We start from the raw sequence: 26,834 nt of genomic DNA on the forward strand, positions 1-26,834 counted from the left end.
AGGGGGAGGGGTGGAGAAGCAGATGGGCGCCTCTCCTGTGTGCCCTGGCTGGGAATCAAACTCAGGACTCCTGCACGCCAGGCCAATGCTCTACCACTGAGACAACCAGCCAGGACCCTTGGTGATCTTTCTTTTTTTTTTCAGTTTTATTTATTTTATTTATTTTTAATTTTTTAAATTTATTCATTTTAGAGAGGAGAGGGAGAGACAGAGAGAAAAAGAGAGAGAGAGAGGAGAGACAGAGAAAGAGAAGGGGGGGAGGAGCTGGAAGCATCAACTCCCACATGTGCCCCGACCAGGCATGCCCAGGGTTTCAAACCGGCGACCTCAGCATTTCCAGGTCGATGCTTCATCCACTGCACCACCTCAGGTCAGGTTTGATGATCTTTCTTAATTCTTCCATTGCTGCCCTTCCCAGTCTCAGCTGTCTCTCGATTTCTTGACTACAGTCTCTATTTGAATTGATGACTGAGCCAAGGTAAACAAAACGAACAATTCAGACATCTTCACTGTCTTTGTTAAAGTTGTGTATGTCTTTTGTAGTCATGATTTGTGTTCTTGATGTTTAAATGCAGTCCTACTTTAGTACCTTCTTTCATTTTTGTGAGTTCAAATCATTACTGCTTTCTGCCAGTAAGATGGTATCATCTGTGTAACTTAACTTATCAATAAGGCATAGATGACTGTAATAGTGACTGTCAGGAAGGAGTGAAAGGTGGCCTGAAGATCAGTACGAATAAGAAAACCAAGATGGAGAGATAAAGGAACATGAGACTGTCATGGCCATGTGGTTTTGGCTATTGTGTTTTAGAGCAGTGGTCAAATTAGGGAACTTTGTGGTATTCATAAAAAAATACTACATAACAGATGACGTCAGAGTAATGGCGGAGTAGGAAGCGATACCGATAAATCTCCCCCAAAACTCAACAAGATCTTCAACCAGAAACAGAAAAACCTATACTTGGAGCCTCCAGATGCTTCGCAATACACCCGAAGGTATGGTCGAGTGAAAAATTGGCTAAATATATAACCAAACCCTGAAGGAAATAGGGAGTAAGAAATGCTCCACCTTCCTCACTAACCTAAACAGGGCGGCTTTCTCTGGTAACTGTGAATATAGAAACTGAGGCGGGCAAAGGGGGTGAATAGTTCCAGGCCGCGGCACAAACTGCCGAACCAGGCTGTGGCACGGAGATCCTAGCCAAGGAAAAACCGATCCTGTGGCAAGCCAGGCAATACAAGCTAACACTCACGCCAAACCCAAACAAAGAAAGACGAGCGGAACGGCCATTTTACCCGATCCCTGGTCGGTGCGCAGTTAGTAGGCGAGAGATTTCTTCCTAAGCCCCGGAAGTGGGTGTCCGTGTTACCCCACAGAGAGGCAGGGTCAGGGGCCTATCTGTGGGCCGAAAGCAGAATCTCTGGGCAGCCCCAGCGCCCTGGGAAAGCCACGCACGGGAGGGAGCGAGAACTAATTCCAACAGTGGAAATTTTCCGTGCTGGTGAGGGTTTCACTCAGAGGGAAACGCGGCTGGCCTCATATCCTGGTGTGCGCGCGCAGATAGGAAGTGAGCGATTCCTCTGAGTGCCTCGGCAGTGCGCGCCCATGTTATCGCACAGAGGGGCAGAGTCAGGGGCCTTTGTGTGGGCCAAAGCGGAATCTCGGGCCGCCCCAGCACCTTGCAAAAGCCGCGCACGGGGACGGAGAGAGAGCGAATTCCAACGCTGCAACTTTTCCATGCGGTTGGTGGTTTCACTCAGAGCGTGAGACTGCTGGCCGGATATCCTGGTCTGCGCACGCAGATAGTGAATGAGAGTTTCCTCCAAGCGCCCTGGAAGAGGGCCCCCACCTGTGTTACCGGACAGAGTGGCAGAGCCAGAGGTCTTTGAGTGGGCAGAAAGCCCGCCTGATTATGCTAGCAGCTCTGACTGACTGAGCCTTACCCAGAGCCCTGTGCTGAGTGGGAATAGAGTGGGGAGTTGCCAGCTCTTTGAGCCTCTTACTATCCAGGCAGAGGCAGCAGCAACCCCATAGCTGGATTATTAGGCTACTAATTGAGGAAGGAAAGACTAGGAGAAAGGCTCCAGGAACACGGACTCTCTCACTGTTAGAGCCTATAAATGCTAATGAGCTTCGACTGCCAAAGAGACTAAAGCACAATACATGACATTGCCATAGAGACTTATCAACTGCAAACCTCTACCTGAGCGTGCCAAAGGGGCAGAACCTGGGGTACAGAATCACCGACCAGGAAGAGGGAGAGAAAAGAAAAAGCAAGAAGATAACCTCTCAAAATCAAGAATAATCTGCAGACTTTATAACCTATCCCATTTTATTATATTTGTTCGTTTGTTTCTCTTATCTTCATTCTTGATACTTTTTTTCCTCCTCCAATTTGGCCGATTAACTCTCTACCGGTCTTACTCTCTCCTCTCCTTGAACTACACTACCCATAAGTGTTACCTCTCCCATTATCTTTTTTCTCCTCTTCCTTTCTCTCTATGAGGGTTACACTCCAAAACCCTTAACTCTCTCTCTCTCTTTCTCCTTTCTTTTTTCTTCTTTTAGTGGTTCCCTCTTTTTTTCTCTCTCTCTCTCTTTCTTTTCTCCCTCTATATTAGTTTCTTCCTTTCTCCCTTACATCTCCTCTCATTCAAACCTCAATAACAAACAAATTCTCTTATCTGGGACTCAAACTTATGTTTGTGGCATTTTGGGGGTTTTTTACTTCACCTTTTTAACTCACTAGCAGTGCTCCCATCCCTGGCTCTCCATTTTATCTAGTTCTTGTTCCACTAAATACAATAGTATTTTTTTAATTTGTCCCCCCATTTTTCTGTTTTCCTCTTATTCCTCTCATCATAACTCTTAGACAACCAACACCTAAAAGCAAATCATTTTATTCTTGACCCAAATTTTTTCCTTATTTGCTTTTTGTGGGTCCATACCCCCCCTTTTTTTTCTTTTCTTTTTTTTTTTTGCCCCTTTATTACTTTTCCCCAATTCAGGCCCTCCATCACAGGCATTGTTTGTTATAATTCACAGTTCACCACAAGATTTTCTCAAGAAAAAGGGGAGAGGAGAGGAAAAAAGGAGGGGGGAATAATTTCCTTTTTTTAAAAATTTTTATTTTATTTTATTTTTTTTATTTCATTATTAATTTTTTTAAAAAAACAACTCTTTTTTATTTTTTATTTTTTTTAACTTTTTATTCTTTATTAAATCTCATTAATACTCTCAACAAAACCACCCTCAGATGCCATTAAGGAAGAGAAAATCAAATATCATGGATACAAAAGAAAGAGAGGTAACACAGCTAGATGAGGAAAAATCTATGGAGAAAAAATTTAATATATTGGAAACCTTGGAGTTAAATGACAGAGAATTCAAGATAGAAATCCTAAAAATCCTCCGAGATATACAAGAAAACACAGAAAGGCAATTTAGGGAGCTCAGAAAACAACTCAATGAACACAAAGAATATATGTCCAAAGAAATTGAAACTATAAAAACAAATCAAACAGAGATGAAAAACTCAATTCACGAGCTGAAAAACGAAGTAACAAGCTTAGCTAATAGAACAGGTCAGATAGAAGAGAGGATTAGTGAAATAGAAGACAAGCAACTTGAGGCACAACAGAGAGAAGAAGAAAGAGACTCAAAAATTTAAAAAAATGAGATAGCCCTACAAGAATTATCTGACTCCATCAAAAAGAATAACATAAGAATAATAGGTATATCAGAGGGAGAAGAGAGAGAAAATGGAATGGAGAACATACTCAAACAAATAATAGATGAGAACTTCCCAAGCCTGTGGAAAGAACTAAAGCCTCAAATTCAAGAAGCAAACAGAACACCGAGTTTTCTTAACCCCAACAAACCTACTCCAAGGCATATCATAATGAAATTGACACAAACCAACAGCAAAGAAAAAATTCTCAAGGCAGCCAGGGAAAAGAAGAATACAACATATAAAGGAAAGCCCATTAGACTATCATCAGATTTCTCAGCAGAAACTCTACAAGCTAGAAGAGAGTGGACCCCAATATTTAAAGTCCTGAAAGAGAGGAACTTTCAGCCACGAATACTATACCCATCAAAGCCATCCTTCAAATATGAAGGAGAAATAAAAACATTCACAGATACAGAAAAGATGAGGGAATTTATCATCAGAAAACCCCCACTCCAGGAATTACTAAAGGGGGTTCTCCAATCAGATACAAAGAACAAAAAAAAAAAACAGAGCCACAAGTAAAAGCTCCAAGAAGAACACAATAAAACCAAATTTAAACTGTGACAACAACAAAAAGAAAGAGGGGGAGAAGATGGAGATTAACAGTAGCAAAGGACGATGGAGTGCAAAAGTACTCACAAAATAGTTCGCTACAATGAACAGGGTAGGGACCCTTTTCATTACTCAAAGGTAACCACCATTGAAAAAACCACCACAGAAGCACATGAGATAAAAAAGATAGCAACAGAGGAAAGATGTATGGAATACAACCAAATAAAAACAAAAGATAGAAAAACGAAAGAGAAGGATCAAACAAGACACAAAACTAACAGAAAGCAAGATATAAAATGGCAATAGGGAACTCACAAGTATCAATAATTACACTAAATGTAAACGGATTAAACTCACCAATAAAAAAGCACAGAGTAGCAGAATGGATTAAAAAAGAAAATCCAACTGCATGCTGCCTACAGGAAACTCATCTAAGTAACAAGGATAAAAACAAATTCAAAGTGAAAGGCTGGAAAACAATACTCCAAGCAAATAACATCCAAAAAAAAGCAGGTGTAGCAATACTCATATCGGATAATGCTGACTACAAGACAGGAAAAGTACTCAGAGATAAAAATGGCCATTTCATAATGGCAAAGGGGACACTGAATCAAGAAGACATAACAATTCTTAATATATAGGCACCAAACCAAAGAGCACCAAAATATATAAGACAGCTACTTATTGATCTTAAAACAAAAACTGACAAAAATACAATCATACTTGGAGACCTCAATACACCGCTGACGGCTCTAGATCGGTCATCCAAACAGAGAATCAACAAAGACATAGTGGCCTTAAACAAAACACTAGAGCACCTGGATATGATAGACATCTACAGGACATTTCATCCCAAAGTGACTGAGTATACATTTTTCTCCAGTGTACATAGATCATTCTCAAGAATTGACCATATGTTGGGCCACAAAAACAACATCAGCAAATTCAGAAAAATTGAAGTTGTACCAAGCATATTTTCTGATCATAAAGCCTTGAAACAAGAATTCAACTGCAAAAAAGAGGAAAAAAATCCCACAAAAATGTGGAAACTAAACAACATACTTTTAAAAAATGAATGGGTCAAAGAAGAAATAAGTGCAGAGATCAAAAGATATATACAGACTAATGAAAATGACAATACGACATATCAGAATCTATGGGATGCAGCAAAAGCAGTGATAAGAGGGAAGTTCATATCACTTCAGGCATATATGAACAAACAAGAGAGAGCCCAAGTGAACCACTTAACTTCCCACCTTAAGGAACTAGAAAAAGAAGAACAAAGACAACCCAAAACTAGCCGAAGAAAGGAGATAATAAAAATCAGAGCAGAAATAAATGAATTAGAGAACAGAAAAACTATAGAAAAAATTAATAGAACAAGGAGCTGGTTCTTTGAAAAGATCAACAAAATTGACAAACCCTTGGCAAGACTTACCAAGGAAAAAAGAGAAAGAACTCATATAAACAAAATCCAAAATGAAAGAGGAGAAATCACCACGGACACCGTAGATATACAAAGAATTATTGTAGAATACTATGAAAAACTTTATGCCACTAAATTCAACAACCTAGAAGAAATGGATAAATTCCTAGAACAATACAACCTTCCTAGACTGAGTCAAGAAGAAGCAGAAAGCCTAAACGGACCTATCAGTAGAGAAGAAATAGAAAAAGCCATTAAAAACCTCCCCAAAAATAAAAGTCCAGGCCCTGATGGCTATATCAGTGAATTTTATCAAACATTCAAAGAAGACTTGGTTCCTATCTACTCAAAGTCTTCCAAAAAATTGAAGAAGCAATACTTCCAAACACATTTTATGAGGCCAACATAACCCTCATACCAAAACCTGGCAAGGATGGCACAAAAAAAGAAAACTACAGACCAATATCTCTAATGAATACAGATGCTAAAATACTAAACAAAATACTAGCAAATCGAATACAACAACATTTTAAAAAAATAATACATCATGATCAAGTGGGATTCATCCCTGAATCTCAAGGATGGTTCAACATACGTAAAACGGTTAATGTAATACACCATATCAACAAAACAAAGAACAAAAACCACATGATCTTATCAATAGACGCAGAAAAGGCTTTCGATAAAATACAACACAATTTTATGTTTAAGACTCTCAACAAAATGGGTATAGAAGGAAAATATCTCAACATGATAAAGGCCATATATGATAAACCATCAGCTAACATCATGTTAAATGGCACTAAACTGAAGGCTTTCCCCCTTAAATCAGGAACAAGACAGGGTTGTCCACTCTCTCCACTCTTATTTAATGTGGTACTAGAGGTTCTCGCCACAGCAATCAGACAAGACAAAGAAATAAAAGGCATCCATATCGGAAAAGAAGAAGTAAAGGTATCACTTTTTGCAGATGATATGATCCTATACATCGAAAACCCGAAAGAATCCACAAAAAGACTACTAGAAACAATAAGCCAATACAGTAAGGTCGCAGGATACAAAATTAACATACAGAAGTCAATAGCCTTTCTATATGCCAACAATGAAACAACTGAGAAGGAACTCAAAAGAATAATCCCCTTCACGATTGCAACAACAAAAAAAATAAAATACTTAGGAATAAACATAACAAAGAATGTAAAGGACTTATATAATGAAAACTATAAACCATTTTTAAGGGAAATTGAAAAAGATATAATGAGATGGAAGAATATACCTTGTTCTTGGCTAGGAAGAATAAATATAATCAAGATGGCTATATTACCCAAAGCAATATACAAATTTAATGCAATTCCCATCAAAATTCCAATGACGTTTTTTAAAGAAATAGAGCAAAAAATCATCAGATTTATATGGAACTATAAAAAACCCCGAATAGCCAAAGCAATCCTAAAGAAAAAGAATGAAGCTGGGGGCATTACAATACCTGACTTCAAACTCTATTATAGGGCCACGGCAATCAAAACAGCATGGTATTGGCAGAAAAATAGACACTCAGACCAATGGAACAGAATAGAAAGTCCAGAAATAAAACCACATATATATATAGTCAAATAATTTTTGATAAAGGGGCCAACAACACACAATGGAGAAAAGAAAGCCTCTTCAATAAATGGTGCTGGGAAAACTGGAAAGCCACATGCAAAAGAATGAAACTGAACTACAGTCTCTCCCCCTGTACAAAAATTAACTCAAAATGGATCAAAGATCTAAACATAAGACCCAAAACAATTAAGTACATAGAAGAAGACATAGGTACTCAACTCATGGAACTGGGTTTTAAAGAGCATTTTATGAATTTGACTCCACAGGCAAGAGAAGTGAAGGCAAAAATTAATGAATGGGACTACATCAGACTAAGAAGTTTTTGCTCAGCAAGAGAAACTGATAACAAAATAAACAGAAAGCCAACTAAATGGGAAATGATATTTTCAAACAACAGCTCAGATAAGGGCCTAATATCCAAAATATACAAAGAACTCATAAAACTCAACAACAAACAAACAAACAATCCAATAAAAAAATGGGAAGAGGATATGAACAGACACTTCTCCCAGGAAGAAATACAAATGGCCAACAGATATATGAAAAGATGCTCATCTTCTTTAGCTATTAGAGAAATGCAAATCAAAACGGCAATGAGATACCACCTCACACCTGTTCGATTAGCTATTATTAGCAAGACAGGTAATAGCAAATGTTGGAGAGGCTGTGGAGAAAAAGGAACCCTCATACACTGTTGGTGGGAATGTAAAGTAGTACAACCATTATGGAAGAAAGTATGGTGGTTCCTCAAAAAACTGAAAATAGAACTACCTTATGACCCAGCAATCCCTCTACTGGGTATATATCCCAAAAATTCAGAAACATTGATACGTAAAGACACATGCAGCCCCATGTTTATTGCAGCATTGTTCACAGTGGCCAGGACATGGAAACAACCAAAAAGCCCGTCAATAGATGACTGGATAAAGAAGATGTGGCCACATATACACTATGGAATACTACTCAGCCATAAGAAATGATGACATCGGAACATTTACAGCAAAATGGTGGGATCTTGATAACATGATACGAAGCGAAATAAGTAAATCAGAAAAAACCAGGAACTGCATTATTCCATACGTAGGTGGGACATAAAAGTGAAAGTAAGAGACACTGATAGGAGTGTGGTGGTTATGGGGGGGAGGGGGGAATGGGAGAGGGAAAGGAGGAGGGGGAGGGGCACAAAGAAAACAAGATAGAAGGTGACAGAGGACAATCTGACTTTGGGTGATGGGTATGCAACATAATTGAACGACAAGATACCCTGGACTTGTTATCTTTGAATATATGTATCCTGATTTATTGATGTCACCCCACTAAAAAAATAAAATTATTTTAAAAAAAATACTACATAAAAAAGAGGGTGTTTAATATGGAGAGGGTATAGAACTGAGGACTCAATATTGGGACATTGGAAATTTATTTTTGGTTCCATTGACCCTCTCTGGCACAAAGGGCTCTCTGTGGCATAAAACTGATGGAAGAAATAAAACTTATCTGTGCTTTACATATTTGTATTTCCAAAGTTTAGGTACAGGCTGGTTCTACACTACCACAGAAAGCTGTTACTAAAGTGGAAGTGACACTTAATAATTATTAAGGTAGCTCCTGTAGTCCTGTGTCCTTCTATAGAACCCTAGTTCCTCAGCAAAGACTTTACCACCATGTACTCTGAAGAACATCAAGCTAAACCTGGGAGGCTTATAGCACCCTCTGAATGTATACTGCTAAAATGACAGGCTCCTCTATGCTGAAACAGGTCAGTGGCTGACTGATTGGGACATAATCTATGCACTCAAAATTGAGGTGCTGTAAGAATAAATTGCGAAGCCCCACAGAGCAAACTGTTGTTATGTACTGCATGACTGTACTACATAACATAAACTGTTGAACACTGTTTAATCATCACCATTACAAGTATTTGTCTCTGGCATATCAGATTACAAGCCCCTGAGGGCAAGGACTATGTTTTATTTATCATTGATTTCCCCAGCCCCTAGCATAATGCATGGCTCAGAGAAGATACTCAATAAATGTTAATTGAATAAATGGATGGATGAATGAATTACCAATTAAATTATATGTGAAATAACAGTTAACTATAAGTCTATGCAACATTATTTTTTCATTCACTAATCAACTCTTTACTATGTAGTTACTATGAGTAACTACTATGAACTAGGTGTAGTGCTGGTGGTGGGTATGTAAACATGAACAAAATCATTGATATCCTCGCCATTCTAGAGATAAAAATCTAAAATGTGATTGTTTATGAATTTAACAGTATGGGGATGGGGATATTCTTGTTGTCTCATAATTTTGACTAAAGCCTCACTCTTAAAGGAGAATCTGTACATATACCTGCAGGATGCAGGACTTTCTAGAAGAAAGAATAAGCTATATAGAGACCATTATACCCAGACCCTTGTTTTACTACAGAAGACTAGAATTCTTGTAAATAATTCACTGAAGTAATGGAACTTGTGGATATTGACAGTGCTATGGCATTTCTCCTATTCTCTGAAAGATACAGAGAAGGTGATGTATTTGCCCCTACCCTTGTAAGAGAAGAAACTGGCATTTCTTCCACATGTCGTAAATCAGCTATGCTTCTGAAATTCCAACAAGTTGCCTTGGATCAGAGAGTAAAAACTATCTTAGGACAACCTGTCATGTGTCCTCAGTAGTTTGTGTTCTGTATGAAAACACAAACACCAGTATTTATTTCTTATCTGGATAAATTCTGAAGGAAGTAAGCTAGCTGGAAGATCCAAAATGATGAGGTGAAGGTAGAAGGGTTAATAATTATTTAAGTTGCATTTCCACTATTTTTTTTCTTTTCCATGTAATTTATTGGGGTGACATTGGTTAATAAAAATATACAGGTTTCAGATGTACAATTCTATAACACATCATCTGTACATTGTATTGTGTGTTCACCTCCCCAGGTCAAGTCTCCTTCCATCATCACTATCTGTCCTCTCTTTACCCTCCTCCACCTCCTCCACCCCTATTCCTTTTCCTTCCTGTAATCACCATACCATTGTCTGTGTCTATGAGGTAATTTTATTTATTTGCTTAATACCTTTACCTTTTTCACCTAGTCCCTCAACATTCCTCCCTCTGACAGCTGTAATTCTGTTCTCTATCTATGAGTTAGTTTCTATTTTGCTTGCTAGTTCTTTTTGTTCATTAGATTACACATATGAGTGAAATCATATGTTACTTGTCTTTCTCTGACTGGTTTATTTCACTTAGTTTACTGCTCTCCAGATCCATCCATGCTGTCACAAAGGATAAGATTTCAGTATTTTTCATGGCTGAATGGTATTCTATTAAGACAAGAATGCATGTTCTTGGTGAACCAAATAAATGGTGTGGAAGATAGCCAGATGTGAATCATCTTGAAAACATATCAACCAGGAGGGCTGTCTACTTGGGTGAGGAGACCCCAGGAGTAAGAAGTTGCAAGGGATTTAGTGCTACGAAGTGATAGCTTAGATGTGATCATATCAGCCAGCGAGTGTATTATTCATAGAGGAATAGTGTGTGGTATCCCCAGGAATCTTGAAAGAACACAAGTTCAGCTCAGAAGAAGGTTGGAATTTGGAGGCTTGCCATTAGAGAAAGCAAGACTTAGAATATAATAACAGTGTCAGTTACATAACAAATTTTTTCCATCCTTTCACCCTTAGCCCTCAACAGTAGTGAAGTTAGTAACAGGCTTGGGAAGAGATTTGGAAAAGCAGGAACAGGGATTGCGAAGGAACAGTGTGCCCACCTCCCTGCGTATCTTCAAGCCAAAGTCCAGGACTGATCTGGGGCCAAAGGCCATTGAATTGATTGTGAGTCTGAAGTTTTGTTTCAGGATAAATGATTTTTAAAAAATCTGGTAATGGACTGTCCAAAAGTATTACCAATACTTTAGCTGTCTGTTACATTGTAAAATACACAGTTGTTCATTTGGGTCTAATGGCCTGTCACTACAAGTAAGTGAGAATCTGTGGAATTTTCCTGAAGTGTCCTCCAGGGGCAGGGAAAACAGAACCAGCTGAGGGTGTTTAATGGCAGTGATTGGGAAAAAACAAAGCCATTGCTTACTCAGACCCTCTGGAGCTTAATTCATTCAATAAACTACCCACCTATGAAAATCACTTACATGTGCGTACACACATGCACATGAGAAACTTTGGCTTCTCTCATTGGCAGGCTAAATATAACCAGACGATGGATCATCCAAAGAACATAGTGTCTTCTATTCATAAGACCCTTCATGAGTCTTTTAATGTAACCTCCCAGAACATGGAACAGTCTTTTCTATTACATATGGACAGGGAAAAATAACAATGAAATGAATGGGCTAAACACTTTATATTGGTAATGCTTCATTTCATCCTTATTTAATTTTTCTTTTTAGATGAGAGGAGGGGAGAAAGGCAGACTTCTGAATGTGCCCCAACTGAGATCCACCTGGCAACCCCGTCTAAGGCTGATGATTAAGTACTAAGCTACTTTTAGTGCCTGAAGCTGATGCACTCCAACAGAGCTATCCTCAGTGCCCAAGGCCATGCTCAAACCAATCAAGCCACTGTCTGTGGGAGGAAAAGAGGGAGAGAATGGAGTAGGCCCAGGTGGTCAGTTCTCCTGTGTGCTCTGACCAGGAATCAAACCCAGGATGTCCATATGCTGGGCTGATGTTCTATCTACTGAGCCACTGGCCAGGGCAGGAAATTGGTTCATTTTATTGAGTAAATAGGTTTTGAGAAGATGAGTGAAATGAAGGTTCTAAGTTTTAGATCTCCTATGTTTCAGAATATATCTCTGTGGTTATATTCTTAACTTCCCAAAGTTAATTTGTGAACTTCTGGAAAGAGAGACATACTTCTTTAGAGAAATTCCATTCCTTTATAGTATATGTTATTTTATTATAAGATTCTTTCTTATATTCAAACTCTAATATTTTTTCTTTAAAACTTTAATTCATAGATTCCGCTTCAAGTCTATTCTGTCTTCTACATGGCCTCACATGAGAAAAAAAGACTGTTCATTAATTTATTATCCATTAAATGAGGATATATTGATCATGTGGTCTAAGACACTGTTTTACATACTGAAGTTAACACAAACAAAAGTTTTGTCTGAATAGAACATACATCTCAAAGGGCATCTTACCACAGATAATCCCTCATTCACACTAATCATCCTCAGTTGATTCTTTTTTTCCACTACAAAAGCTTTTTAAAATATAAACATATATCTTCTAGAACACAGACACATACACTCATATACAAAAATGTTATAATGGTCATACTTACAAAAGTAAAAAATAAAATTCTAAGTATCCAAGACGGTAAAATAAATGATGATTAATATAAATGATGTTTAATATATCAGCTAGACTATGAAGTCATTGCAAATTATGTTCATGACAGATTTTTAATGCCATGGAAAACAGTATAGAACTGTGTAACAATTCTATCTCTTTTTTTCTGTGTGTGCACCTATATAGGTTTGCCTCCAAGTGTGGGGGGAAAAAAAGGCTGAAAGGAAATAGACCAAAATCTTACTAGTTATTTACTAAATAGTTAACATTAATGATATCCTCTGTGTTTTCTATCTTTTCTATAACAAGCATTCTTACTTTTAAAGTGCAGTGTGCATGCCTCCTTTGTAAGGGGTGTTGCCATAGGCCAGAGCAACTTTATGGTCAGCATAGTAGTGCATATGCTCAGGGACTAACCTGCAGTATTTATAAATAAAATGAGTATCTTATATGTATGTGTATGCGTGTGTGTGGGTGCATAAGTGTGTGGTCAATCCTTTATTTTCCATGACTCACTTTTCACCCCATTTTTCTTTCTCACTGTCATCCGTATGAGTCACATCTCTCCACAGTCAGCTGAGAGTCAACCATGTTTAATAATAGCCTAGGAAAAATATATGTAGGAAGATAAACCTGCTGATGGAAAAGGATAAGCACTAAAAGTTCAGAGCCCCAGTAGGAAAGGATTTTCGATGATACCCTTTTTCATTCCCGACTCTATCTTCATACAAAGATCACTGATCAGTGACCATTTGTTTGGCAATAGTTTTGACCACTGATGTAGAATCATAATAGCTAATAAGAATGAATAGTAAATTGATAAAAACTCAAGCTCCCATTTTGAAAATAAATGGCTACTATTTCCATAGCAATAAGCATTTGAAGGCTAAAGATCTTATTTTTTGACATTATCTGCTTACAGTTTGTCTCCACTACTTTAGCTGTCTATTAAATTGTAAAACACATGGTTATGCACCCTGGAGTTGAATGGCACATCACGGAGCGATGACAGTAACTAAGAACTAAAGAGAAATAAGCAAATGAACCTGTTTGGGAAAGGGCACAGTGTGGATTAGAATTTTTATTACGTAAAATTGATTTGTAATTATGTAGCTGAAAAAAGGCTGTTAATATTTTTGATATCTGTATTCCAGTAGAAATAGAACAGATATTTTGTACTATTCTAAACAGAGACAGATCTATTCCCTTCTCTTTTAGCATACAAAAATCTAATATTTATCTTTGGAGGCTGGCACTTGAAAAGTTTGTAGAACCATTTTCCCAGTTCCAGTCCATCTCCATTATAGTCACAATCTCCTTCACATGTCAACCTTATCTTCCAACGTAGGAGATAAGGTGGAACACAAGCTCACAGTTCTTAGTATGTGAAATGCAGCAAACTGAACGTGAGCTCCAGCCAGCAAAGATAATGGGATTACATCTCAATTCCTTTCTGGAACTGGGTTTTAGACTGCTTAACCAGTATGAGGTAGTATACACTGAATACTAAATTGAGCTCACCTTCCTATAAAATTGAAGCCAATGGCTTCATGTACTCAGTGGAAAGGGAAACACACAGGTGCACTTTTGGGGAGCTGAGGCATTGCATAAGTGGGCTATAGAGCATTACTTGCTTAAGCAATATTTGCAAATGCAGAGGGCCTGCCTTACATAAAAAGAAAGTATGCAGGCACTATGGATTGTTACTTGATTAGACACAAGATGTCTACATGTCCCTGGTTCCACCTCACACTTTTCTGTCAACCTTCCACAGTTGCCGGAATTTCCACCACCTTGGAGGACTCCACCGATCCTTCTCTAGGGAACTGTGTCACTCGAAAACAGTAGTGTGTCAGCCATTATGGTAAATAAAGGCACAATAAAGATTCCTGTATCCTATTTGCTGCTCCCGAATATTATAATTCATTTCTTATATATACACTCATTGAGATGGCTTTTCTGTGTAAACTTCCAGGAACTTAATTCAAATTTTTATCACTGCAAGTGACTTTACTGAGCATATGAATCACAATAGCTTCCCTAATAAATAGTTGACATACAGAAAAAGTTGCATCAATCTTATTTCAATTCCTGTAAGCTTCATAGCTCATAAACAACACGAGGTCAAAAGCACTCAAGGGCTTCTTAGAACTCCTGAGCATTGTTCCCGCCCCCACTCATTCCTCTTCTCTCTCAACCCCGATTCCCCTTTCCCATAATTGACCTGACTATGAAGTTGTCCTGCATCCTCAGAGCTCGAATTATCACAAATTCAGCTCTTCATCTCTGGCAGTGCTACAGAAGGGCAAACATTTCTCTCTTCCCAGAATTCTCCAGCCTACAAACCTTTTGACAAATTTCTCAGGTCACTTGTTGTCCAGTGAGGAGGTTTCTTACCTTTGGCAGCGATGCCCTAGATCCTGAACTCTGGGTGGTCATCGTCAAAACCGTGGTGATGCCCAGTGCAACCCTGGCCGGGGCTGCATCCATGTTAATCCAAAAGGAGACCCAGGACAAAATGACTATCAAGAGACTGGGGATGTACATCTGGATCAAATAATATCCCATCTGGCGTTCCAGGTGAAACTTAACCTCGATGCAGGTAAACTTTCCTGGAAGGCAAGAAATGATTATTTAAAATATGATTTGAATTTATCTTTCCTATTACAGACTCCCATTTTATTTAAAAAATAAGAGTATTACATTTTACAAAATGCTCACCTTACATAAGCAATCGAACCCTTTTCCATCTTAAGTAATGGAAATGAGAGTAAGAATGAGTGAACTTGAAGAGTCACTGGACCAAAACCATGTGGGATATTTCATTTTCAAAATCCGTCCTTTATGCAGCTTTATTACTTAGAACTTTAGAATTTGCAAGACTATCATAAACTGACCAATGGAAATCAAATATTTATGTTTTGTGGGGTTATAACATATAATATATAACCTATAGAATATATGTATAGCATATAGTATATAGCATAAAAGATATAATGTGTAACATGTAATATGTAATTTTTGAAACCATTCCTTCTCAAGTAGTAAAGTTCACGAAGGTCTTCCAAACTATTTGAATAATTGAGTATCAATTTTTGTGTTATCAATAGCAATAGAAAAATATATATTTGTATCAGCCATGCATATATCTAGTCAGTGTAAAAATTTCCTAGCCTTTTGGGTAATTGCTTGAGGACATTTAGAATATTCCTAGACCCTCTTTATAATGTTACAGTGCCTATATAAAAAAGAGTGCACATAAAGATAATAAAACTTTTAACATACTACTAAGAGATAGTTGTTCCTTCTCCTTGCCACCTCTCCCCTCTTTACCTAGCTTGGAGTTAGAGCTCCAAAAGGAAATTTGGCTTAGTCCACACAAGTGATAAGAGATAGAGATAGAGTTGGAATCTTCTTGGTCAGGAAGAACACCTTGGAATCAGGTTTTCGTTACTTCATAGGCAGCACTGTTGACTGCCAAAACATGTATTCATGGGCCTTTCTACTCAGGAAGGGGCCTGGAGGAGTCACAGAACAAACCATCTTGTCTCCATTGCCTACCTACAGTCAGCATGTGTGGTATCAAAACTGGGACATTCATATAAAGAATCATCAACTGTATTGGGCAGTTACAGTTTTCCAGGTAACAACAGATGCCACTGTTGCTACCAGCTCACATCCTTCCCTCCCCCATATGTCTGTCAGCACCACTGACAATGCATGTCTTTAGAGCCAGCTGAATTCCCGCCAGTTGATTTTCATCCAAACTCCTATTGTCCAGCCCTGAAGAGCACAACAGCTGTGTTTCTGGGTTTACAACGATTGATGTTATTCCTCTCTTCCACTAATACACGGAGTGCAAATTGACCTGAAGATCCCATTTTAAAAGAGGATGCCAGGAACTGGCCAGAACTTATATGCTTCCTGCACTGCTTATAAGGTCTCATACACCTGTTCTCAGACTCATAGGATAGCAGATGGTCAGCCAGAGAACAGCAGAAGATTCCCAAATCTCTTTCCTTCTCTCTCAGTTTTGGAGAAGTTCGTTTTTGTGCTCACTGACCTATTCTAGAGGGTACAGGTATATTATCTGTTGAGGAGGTTTGGAGCCAAACCCATGTCCTTGCCTTGTAGCTTCATTTTCTTGTTAAATATACAGTGATCTAGGCAATGGGATATATAAGCTAAACTATAGATGCAGCCCACTTGGGTTTAGCAGCTGAATGAAAACTTACCAGTGTTGTAGTGTTTTGTGCAGTAGCCGAGTTCCTTCTCTTCTTTCAAAATAAACTGAGGCAGGGTCAGTCCTTCAGCAACTTGAACTGGGCCATCGCTTAACCACTCAAATATCAGGTCATTCATCGTGTACCCAACTGGGGTAAACAAAGCACAGTGAAAAATGGAATGCATCTTTCCAAGAAACCTTGAAATCTAGTCATGCAAAGGAACAAGAAACTTGTCTAAAGTAGACTCATGCTCATCAGTTCAAGAACATTTTTAATAAAATAGCTGCAATTATCATGACAGTTATATGTTATTAGAGCCAAAGAAGTTGAAGACAACAAACTGTTTTTGAATAATATTTTTCTGTTTAATGGCAAAATGGAATCTATAAAGTCTGTTTTCATCTGCCTTTTTCATTAAGTCTTGCTGAAGAACAGACAAATAAACAAACATAAAAACCCTTTGGAGAATGTCTTCACACTTGGAGCTCTATCTGTGGCAATCTAGTAAGATAATACAATTCATGGTGCTAGTCTTAGTATTTCAAATGAAGAGTCTTTTCCTCCTCCTTCTCCTCCTTTTTCTTCCTCCCTCTTCTCTCTTCTTCTTTTTTTATAATGATGATTTTATCATAGGCCTAAAACATTCCCAGTGCAACTTGGCCTCTTTCCTAGGGTCTATTAGCTTTGTTTTTATAGTTTATGTTAAAGTCCATATGGTCAATCTTTAGTTACTTTAGCAAGTGGGGAAGTCTAGAGACAGATAACCTAAAAGGCAGTTGCAAAATATGCAAATGAAGCATATTCATTTGTGCTAGTGTCTTGTTAAATAGGTCCACCCATCACAATGATTAATATGAAGTAAAACATTCTCTATATGTAAGATTATATTGTTATATGGTACTTGGACCATCTAAAGTAAAGCTCTTATCAGCTTACTAAACCAAAGTTCAGTCTCCAAACTTCTATTAACTAGGTCATTATCCAAAAAGTGCTTCTGGATCTTTTTGTACCGCAGAAATGAAGGTTACTCTTTGGATGTCATTTCTTCTCTCTTCTTTGTGATATTTGAATTTTAAAATGAGAGTGGGGAGGACAAAGAATATTATGTGAGGTTTTTATTAGCCAAAAACCTCAGCATATTTGTTAAGTTTGTAGATTCTTAAAGATTATTTACTGCAACTTATGATTCACCAAGACTACCCAGAAATCAATGGCAAAGTCCTTGGAATCTACTTTCCTTTTTCTTTGGACCACCTTTTCCATTCAAAGCTGAAAATAATATGGAAAGCAAGGAATTATAAAGAGGACCCTGTACAAGCATTGATGGTCTACAGAAAGAACAACCAACTCTGTTTTTATTGAAATGCTGTATAAGTAGTTAGGTATCTCCAACAAATACCGGAAGCTCATCAAACACCCCATATCCTTGGCTTCTTGCTGGCCACCACAGTAATAGTCCTTGTCAGCCATTCTGAAGACCCAACCTGGGGCAACAGAAGAGGTAAAGAGATGGGGAAGGAAGAGGGAATATGGGGGTAGAAAAGTAATGAGTAATTTCTACTCTTTAGATTCTAACTTAATGGTAAACCCATCACTACTTCTTTGATTTTTACTATTTCTAGCTCCTGCAAGGACCAACCACATTTACTGATTGGAGTCTTTTAAGCCTTGGAGGAGTCTCAGGATAGCTATGGTTGCTGTTTTATAGAGAAAAATAACTGTTGAGTTAAAAAGGGGCAAGATTTAGAGCAGGAAAGAAGACACAAAGAAGGAATCATTATGTAAGAAAATGTTTTTATTAACTTTCTTCTCAAGAGAAAGGGTTATAGAGGAAAATAAGCACAGTTTATTGTTGATCAGAAATTCTCATTTTATCCCTGACAATGTCTTAAAACAAAGACATTTCATTATTTTGTTTATTTCTTGTAGGAAGTTTCAAGGGAAATCTGTGGTGATTTTAAATGATCAGAAGGAAGCCCTGTCACTGCCTCTTTTTTTTTAATAATAGTTGCTGTGTCTTTTTGATATTTATTATTTATTTTTCTAAACCAAGAAGTTAAAGGTATTTCCTTGATTTTGCCTCATTAAATCTCTTCTAACATCCCGTAGGTCAGTAGGATTTATTATTCTCTACATTTTACAGAGAAACCAGAAAGAATTTCATGTATCTTAACTGAAAATCCCATTACCTTGGAAGCATTAGTAGTTTATGGTATGTAGCAAAGATTTGAGTGGCATCAGGGCTAGGGCATAAACAGGACAAAGTAGACAGGATTTTCTTCTTGCTTTCCCATGCCTATTCGTATCCACTGCCCATTGAAGGGAGATGCCTCTTACCCCATATCATCACATGCCCCTCAGTTTTGCATCCTCCTCTGACTAAGGCTCCTGTATATTGTCCTCAAATCATTTATGCTTCCTGCCATAATTCATTTAGGGTGATGGTCTATGTGAGCATAAGATAAAAAGAAATATGATTTTCTGAATAGAGAGCAATTCATTATAGAGATCGAATGACTAATAATCTTAATTTTCCCAGGAGACATGTTTACTTCCAAGAAAAGCTTACTCAATCAGGCTTGTTTTTTGAGGAAGGTGAGTTATTTGGCATTTTACTTTGAAAGATTGTCTATTAGATATGAGACATGCACACACACTTTTGCTTGTCCTTTCATTAGGACCCTGGGGGTTACTAAGTAGGTAGAGAACGAGACTATGGGTCTTTTCTCTTTAATGACACAGTAAAAGAAGCAGATTATTGATTAAGACAAGCAAGCAGGATGCTATTTCAACAGTGGTGACTTACAGCTCTCCAGCTGCATTGTACAAGTCTGGACATCCATTGGGAAATTCTTCAAGTCCATGGGACAGGATAAGGTCAAAGTGAGCCTTTGAAAAAAAAATTATCATTAAAAGAGCGAGTTTTAATTCTTTGAGGTCTGATTATTGAGAAACAAGCCAGAAATACATCTGCTATTAAAACAAAGTGACACTGATTCAAATAATGAAACCTAAGCTCTCAGAGAAATGCTTTTTTATTTTGTAATGCTTTTCATTTTTAGAATTTACCAATGGTGGCAATTTTTTTATTTAGAAAATTAACAGGGTGATATTAATCAACAAGAGTACATAGATTTCAGGTAAACATCTCCCCATCATTTGAACAGTTGATTATGTTATATACCCATCACCCAAAGTCAAATCATTTTCCATCACATTATACTTTTCCCTCTAGTAAATTTTAAAAATGGTAGAATTTCCCTATAACCTCATACTCTTTCCCATCCTCCAACCTCTGTCTCCAAGTCTCCAGTCCCAGTCAGGTCACAAGTTTATTTTAGAATCAATGAGAGCACTGAGAAATAACGTAATGAGGATATTGGGCTCTTACCCATACTGCTGTCCAAAAGGCAGTAAGTGCATACTGTTGTAGATTTATTCTTTGGACAGGTGGACTTGCTTCAATGATAATAAAGGATGTGATAAATATATTTGGTTGTGATAGTGCATTGGTTCTCCATCAAATGAGCAAATGTTAACTCCAATGTCTTTTCTTTATTTCTTTTTTATTTTTTTAATTGCCCAATGTCTTTTCATTTGCTAATCTATGTGAATAGGTTAACAATATATTGTAGCATTCATTCTAGAATGTTGACAAATCTGGAACATGTAATCCTTGAGTTGAAAGAAAAAATTTAAGGATAGTGGCTTGTACATAGTCTTCAGCTCATTGCATCCAAGAAGGTTACCCTGCTCCTTTTTACCTTTTCCTTCACTTTTTTATTTGTTTTATTTTATTATTATTTAAATTTTTATTTAGAAAAATAAATTTATCAGGGTGACACTGATTAATAAGAGTACATGGGTTTCAGGCAAACACTTTCATAGCATTTGAACTGTTGATTACTTTGTATACCCATCACCCAAAGTCACATCATTTTCCATCACCATATATTTGTCCCACTTTTACAGGCTCCAGCCAACTCCTGACCAAGCCTTATGTCATCGGGATATTGTTTGAGCCACCATCTCTTTCCTGCCATTTTCTTTTTTTAGTCCTCAAGGAGATGGTGCATAGCTATTGCTCTTCAATTTTTCTATATGTTAAAGATTCAAGAAAGAAATTAAGATAGAAAATTAGCATATCTGGGTTTTCTTCCCAGTATTGCCTCAAACTATATCTGTCCTCTATGCAAGACCTTAAACTTGATAAACATTTATGTCATCAAATGATGGGATAGGATAAAATGATGCTTATTCCCAGTTAGCTCCAATATTAGAATCCCTGTTATTCTCAAGTTCACTGCTCCCATTTCTGTTTATTTTCTATCCTTTTCTATTCACAGACCCCTCTGAGACTGGCACTGTAACTGACACTCCCCCTTGCTGGTGTGCTCACTGTCATGCTCCCCTACTGGTTCTCTTTTATCTTTCTCTGCTTCATTTTATACGTTCTATATAAACCAAGACAAAACAAAAAGTAGTGGCACTTACTTTAAAGAAATAAAAGATTTGGGATCTGAAGTGAGATTAGACAATGAATCTATGCTGACAATCTGCAACCTGGTTAAATACAACAGTGATTGGGAAAAGCAAGATACAAACTAGTACAGTTTAATCTCAGTTATGTAAAAATATTTTTTCATTCCTGGAGATAAGCACAACACTATATTAAGAGTTGTTATTTTCGGTTGATAGGATGACCCATATATATTTTTTTAATTTTTATGAAGTGAGAAGAAGGGAGGCAGAGAGACTCCTACATGCACCTGACTGGGATCCACCTGGCAAGCCGACTAGGGAGTGATGCTCTGCCCATCTGGGGTGTTGCTCCATTGCAACCGGAGCCATTCTAGTGCCTGAGGTGGAGGTCCTCAGTGCCTGGGCCAACTTTGCTCCAATGGAGCCTTGGCTGCAGGAGGGGGAGAGAGAGATAGAAAGGATAGGGGAGAATGGAAAAACAGATGGGTGCTTCTCCTGTGTGCCCCGGCTGGGAATCAAACCCGGGACTTCCACACACTGGGCCCAATGCTCTATCACTGAGCCAACCAACCAAGGCCAGGATGACCCATATTTTTTTTTTACTCTTTATTCTGTGTTATCTGTATTGATAAAGATAGGTTGTTTGAAGATGTCTTCCATGTAATTAAACACATCTTCAAACAATAGCTGAAAGTTAAAATGATAAAATTTTGTTTTATTCAGTAACTTTCTGCCACTGGTATTATTATTGGTATGTAAAATTGCCATAGACTTGCGGTACTATAGCTTCATTCCTAAATAAGTTACCTAGCTTTTGTGGACTATTTTGAAAACACTAATACCATGTTTCTAAAAGGAAAAAGAAATTAAGGGTTCTGAGTTCTCAGCTACTGACTTAATAACATTTCAGACAGGAAAAATAATTTCTGTCAATCATGGAGTTCATTTAGATTTCTTTTCCAGTATAAAAGACTCTTTTTTAAAAAAAACACAGTTTTATTGAGATTAATGCTATGAACTTGTTAAAAGAAAAGCAGAATGAAAGGACCAAGATGATAATCTCTAGTAATCAATTAAAAAATATGACATTTTATTGGGGTAAAAAATCCCAAAAGAATCTGTGGGTTTAAAATTGTTAACACAAAGAGAATCTATTTATTTTTTCTTGTTTTTTAAATAGAAAATATTTTCATCAAACAAAAATATGTTCATTATACAAAAAATCAGTGGGCATTAATTAATTAATTTAAGTGAATCAAAACCAGAAAATCTGGAAATTTCTTACTTAGGAGAAATTAGAAAGTAATAATAGTGGAAATAAATACAGTTTAAAAAGCATGCAACATGGAATTCAACTGTGTTTTGTTTAGTATTGGAAACAACCCAATTTTAATATTCTTAATCATAGATTTGCTGAATATGATTGTTCTGTGAACTTTTTATATTTATTTAGGGAGCAGAGACCTCACACACAATTATTTCTGCCTTTGTGGTAGATCTAACAGTCCGACAGGAACCCGAGTTTCTTGGATCAAAACTATTACCAGCCAGGAAAACCCCACTGAAAGAAATCCCCAGCAAACCTGAAGCAGTCTCTGCATTTTGTCTCATCTGAGAACTCATGGGGTATTTCCCTTCTTTGTTTGTTTTCTGATTTCCTATCTAGATAGGCTTAGTATTGGAACCCAATGGGTGCCAATAGCAAGGAGAACAGTTGCCAGCTCCATGGTTTGTTAAATGATGTCATGAAGTGAGCAGTTGTAAAAATCTAAATCAGTCCCTTCATGGGCCATGGAGCCCATAGTTTATGCTGTTCAGTTTACTACACATCTGCAGGCCAAAAATGCAAAGTTGCGCTTGACTTATTTTTTCCCCTTTTTCATTGAGGTTACTATAAAACACAGTAAAATTACATACTCAGTTGTACCATGCTGACTTTTTATAACTCTATCCACCCATTTAACAAGCACCCACAGCCAGATTTAGAATATTCCCATCACCCGAGAATGTTCCATTGTTCACTCTTCCCAGTCAAGAACCCAATAAAAATTTAATAATAATAAAAAAGAGCCTTTAAAAGTAACTACCACTTTTATATTTTTAAAAACTAATTTTTATTTAAAATATTTTGGGGGAAAATTAGCTTGTTTTTTTTGGTACAGATGAAGAAAATTGCATCCAATAAGACTGACACATGCAGCCATTACACTAAAATGTGAAGTTTTTACTTCCCGGACTCTGGATCTCCATCTATTTCTGATGGGTCTCACAGAAAGTATTTTAATTGAAACAGACTACTGGCAGACCCTGCCTACAGCACGTCAGATTTTCTCTCTGCTCTTTCCCATAATATAAACTATTATGGCCATTGCACCTGAAGGCAGTCAACTGAGGCTGCTCATCTTCCATTTGATTTTTCTTAAAGAACTAATTTCCTGAAGCATTATCACATATTCCCCCACTGTGATTGTGGCCAACAGACAAGCTCGTGTTTGTGCAAGTGAAGGAATAAAATTTCCTGATAGAGGCTCTGCTTCTTTACTGAGAGTAAGAGCTGAGCAAACATTTCGATCTTAAAGATGAGAAAAACAAAGCATTGGAAGTCAGTCTTCGAAAACCTCACTTCCCTTCCTTACTACTCTCCTATTCAGTTCACCTTGCTCATAAAACCAGTTCTTGGATTTATACCTTACTTAAAGTTTAAATGACTGATAGATGCAGACATTGTAAATTGTTTTGGTTCTTTTTATTTTTTTAAGTTTTTAATATATTTTTTTCATTTTACTGAATTTATGGTGGTGACACTGATTAACAAAATTATATGTTTCAGTTGCACAATTCCACAACTCTGTATACTGTATTGTGTGTTCACCCTCACCCCAAGTCAAGTCTCTATTCATCACCATTTATCCCCCGTACCCTCCTCCACCTCCTCCCACCCCGGCAATCACCACACTGTTGTTGTCTGTGTCCATGGGTTTTTTTCTTTTCTTTTTTTCTTTTCTGTTCAGTCCCTCTACCCCCAGCCGCCAACCCACAACCAATACCCTCCCAGCTGTCAGCTCACTCATCAAACATTCTATTTTTATTGTTTTATTTGTCTCCATTACAGTGCAAGATCCATGAAGGCTGGAACTATGTTCTTTACCACCTATAACAGTGCCTGGCAATAACTATGTATTGAACAAATGAATGAATCAGTGTCCTAAAGCTCTGTAGAAGAGTTTCAGTCTTTTATTCTACAGAAAAGAGAAAGGACAAAGGACTTAGAAGTGAAGAGTCTGGTCATTAAAGCCCATAGGGCGTTGCCAAATTACAAGACAGGTAAAGGAAGACAACAAAACTTATCTGGCCCCTTCTGTAAGTTACTAGCAGAATCCCACTAGATATAAAGCAAATCATGCTGATTGAACGCCAGGAAGTTTGGTCCACCTGTCTTTGAGCCTTGGCCAGGTCACTGGATGTATAGCCAGGACTCTTTTCACATGGCTAGAAGGAGACAAATTAATTATTTAAATTCACAACATTATGGTGGAGAGAGGCACCTTGATTCCTAAAGGAACTATAGTTTCATAAGAAACTTAATATAAGGTCTAGCAGAAAGTTCTGTCCGTTTCTATCACAAGTTTCGACACTTAAGCACATGTTTATTCGGCGCATGTGTGCCTCTCTATTTTTATCATTTAATGTATACATACTGATGTAGCAAATTAACTAAAAGTTGATTCACGTTAGTCTTATGTGTGAAGCAATAGTGTACCCATGGCTACTGATAAAGTTCATTGACGCCACTGTAATTTTTACGAATTTCAACAAGAAAGAAATGCTACAGAAGCATGTCTGTCGCATCCACCATATTCACCAGACTTAGCATCCTCCGACTATCACTTGTTTTTGTCCTTACAAAATTTTTTGCAGGGCAAAAAATTCAAAAATGAAGAAGATATCAAAAAAGCACTGGTTCAATTTTTTGCATCAAAAGATAAAACATTTTTCAAAAATGGGATATACAAATTGCCCTCATGCTGGCAAGAAATCATTAATAATAATGGCAATTATATTATTTAATAAAGTTTATTGATGGTAAGAAAAATTTGTATTTTGTTTTATTCCAAAAACGGACAGAACTTTCCAGTAGATCTTATATATTAGAATTGGGAGTTCATTCCCAGGGAAAGATTCTTGAGGAAAAGAAAACCATTTGAAAAGAAAACAAATTTTTAGGTAGAAATACAAATTTTAATGAGGGATCTGCTTGCCTAAAGCAAAGATTGTCAGTGTACTATTTTGGGATAATTCATTCTAATGGTTACAGTAATCTGTCTTGTTTGGAAAGTAAGGACAAGGGGATGCTTCTGTGTTTTTCAGGAGAAGCAAGAGAGTCTCGAGTATATTGCTATTGTTTCTTTGGAGGGCACATTTAGCACACTCTGTGCAGCATACTACATACCCTCTGCAGTTTACGGATATATCAAAAAGGGTAGAACATATGGTGTTCTTTTCGGATTAAAATACTTAATAAGAAAAAAAAGTGTTGATGATGATTGTATTAATAATCACGATTCTCTGAGAACCTGCTATAGGTCAAGCACTCTCATTATTTTACAATCATGGAGTACAGTCACACAAGGCAGATAGCATTCTCACTGTTTTTGAGATAAGCAAATTGAAGAGGTTAAGCCATTTTCCCAAAGTCACAAAACCAGTAAGTCAACAAAGCTAGCATTTGAACCCAATATTAACTGACATCAAAGTTCATTTATTTTCCACTATACCAAATTTCCTCCTTAGAAAAGAATATTATTTATCATCCTCTTTTGTCTGTGAAGCCAGTAGAGTGGGTTATATCCTCCACCAAAAACTGCACGCTGCTCAAAATTTCTCTGTTTCTAAACTGTAAGTGAAGCAGGCTTTCCTCTTGCAAGTGAATTTACACTCTTGAAAATGATGAAAGACCTAAGTGCAAGTTATAATGCTTCTTAAGGTAAGAACTTTTTGACAATCTGGGTATATAGGTGAGACATTTATTGTCCCCATGTGGCTTTGTCATCCAACATCCTAGATTACACTTCATTCTTTCCCCAAGAACATAAGGACAGCTTTTCTGTATAATGTAGAGTTGTTTAATCTTTCCTTTCAGTTGTATCTTGAGGTTTCTGAACCATGTGACATGCTAATGCCAGAGAGATTTGACAGGATACATCAAGTATCAAACAAGAGTGTCATCTTAAAAAATCTAGACATTAAGTGAAATTAGCCTGAGATAAAGTTAGAAGTCAAGTTGAAAATGCATCATTAATGTAACTCATGCAGCGAAGAGGGATGGAAGAGTTAGGGAGTCAGTGGAATAAAAGACACAGTCAGTCCTGACCAGTGGTGGTACAATGGATAGAGTGTTGACCTGGGACACTGAAGTCCCAGGTTTCAAACCCCAAGGTCACTGGCTTGAGTGTGGACTCATCCAACTTGAGCATGGGGTTGCTGGC

The 26,834-nt window shown here is 37.4% G+C and overlaps 1 protein-coding gene across 2 annotated transcripts in view; it reads right to left on the reverse strand.

Moving 5' to 3' along the window:
- Positions 1–26,834, reverse strand: part of GLRA2 (glycine receptor alpha 2) — a 195,962-nt gene that overhangs the window by 94,103 nt on the left and 75,025 nt on the right. For both annotated transcript variants that reach the window (XM_066248945.1, XM_066248944.1), the window contains exons 5-7: positions 19,673–19,755; positions 16,876–17,013; positions 15,038–15,252 (exon numbers count right to left, since the gene is read on the reverse strand). In XM_066248945.1, coding sequence (XP_066105042.1) covers positions 15,038–15,252; positions 16,876–17,013; positions 19,673–19,755 — 436 coding nt within the window. The remainder of the gene's footprint in view (positions 1–15,037; positions 15,253–16,875; positions 17,014–19,672; positions 19,756–26,834) is intronic.

The sequence above is a fragment of the Saccopteryx bilineata genome, chromosome X (assembly GCF_036850765.1).
Source record: "Saccopteryx bilineata isolate mSacBil1 chromosome X, mSacBil1_pri_phased_curated, whole genome shotgun sequence".
In the NCBI taxonomy this organism is placed as follows: domain Eukaryota; kingdom Metazoa; phylum Chordata; class Mammalia; order Chiroptera; family Emballonuridae; genus Saccopteryx; species Saccopteryx bilineata.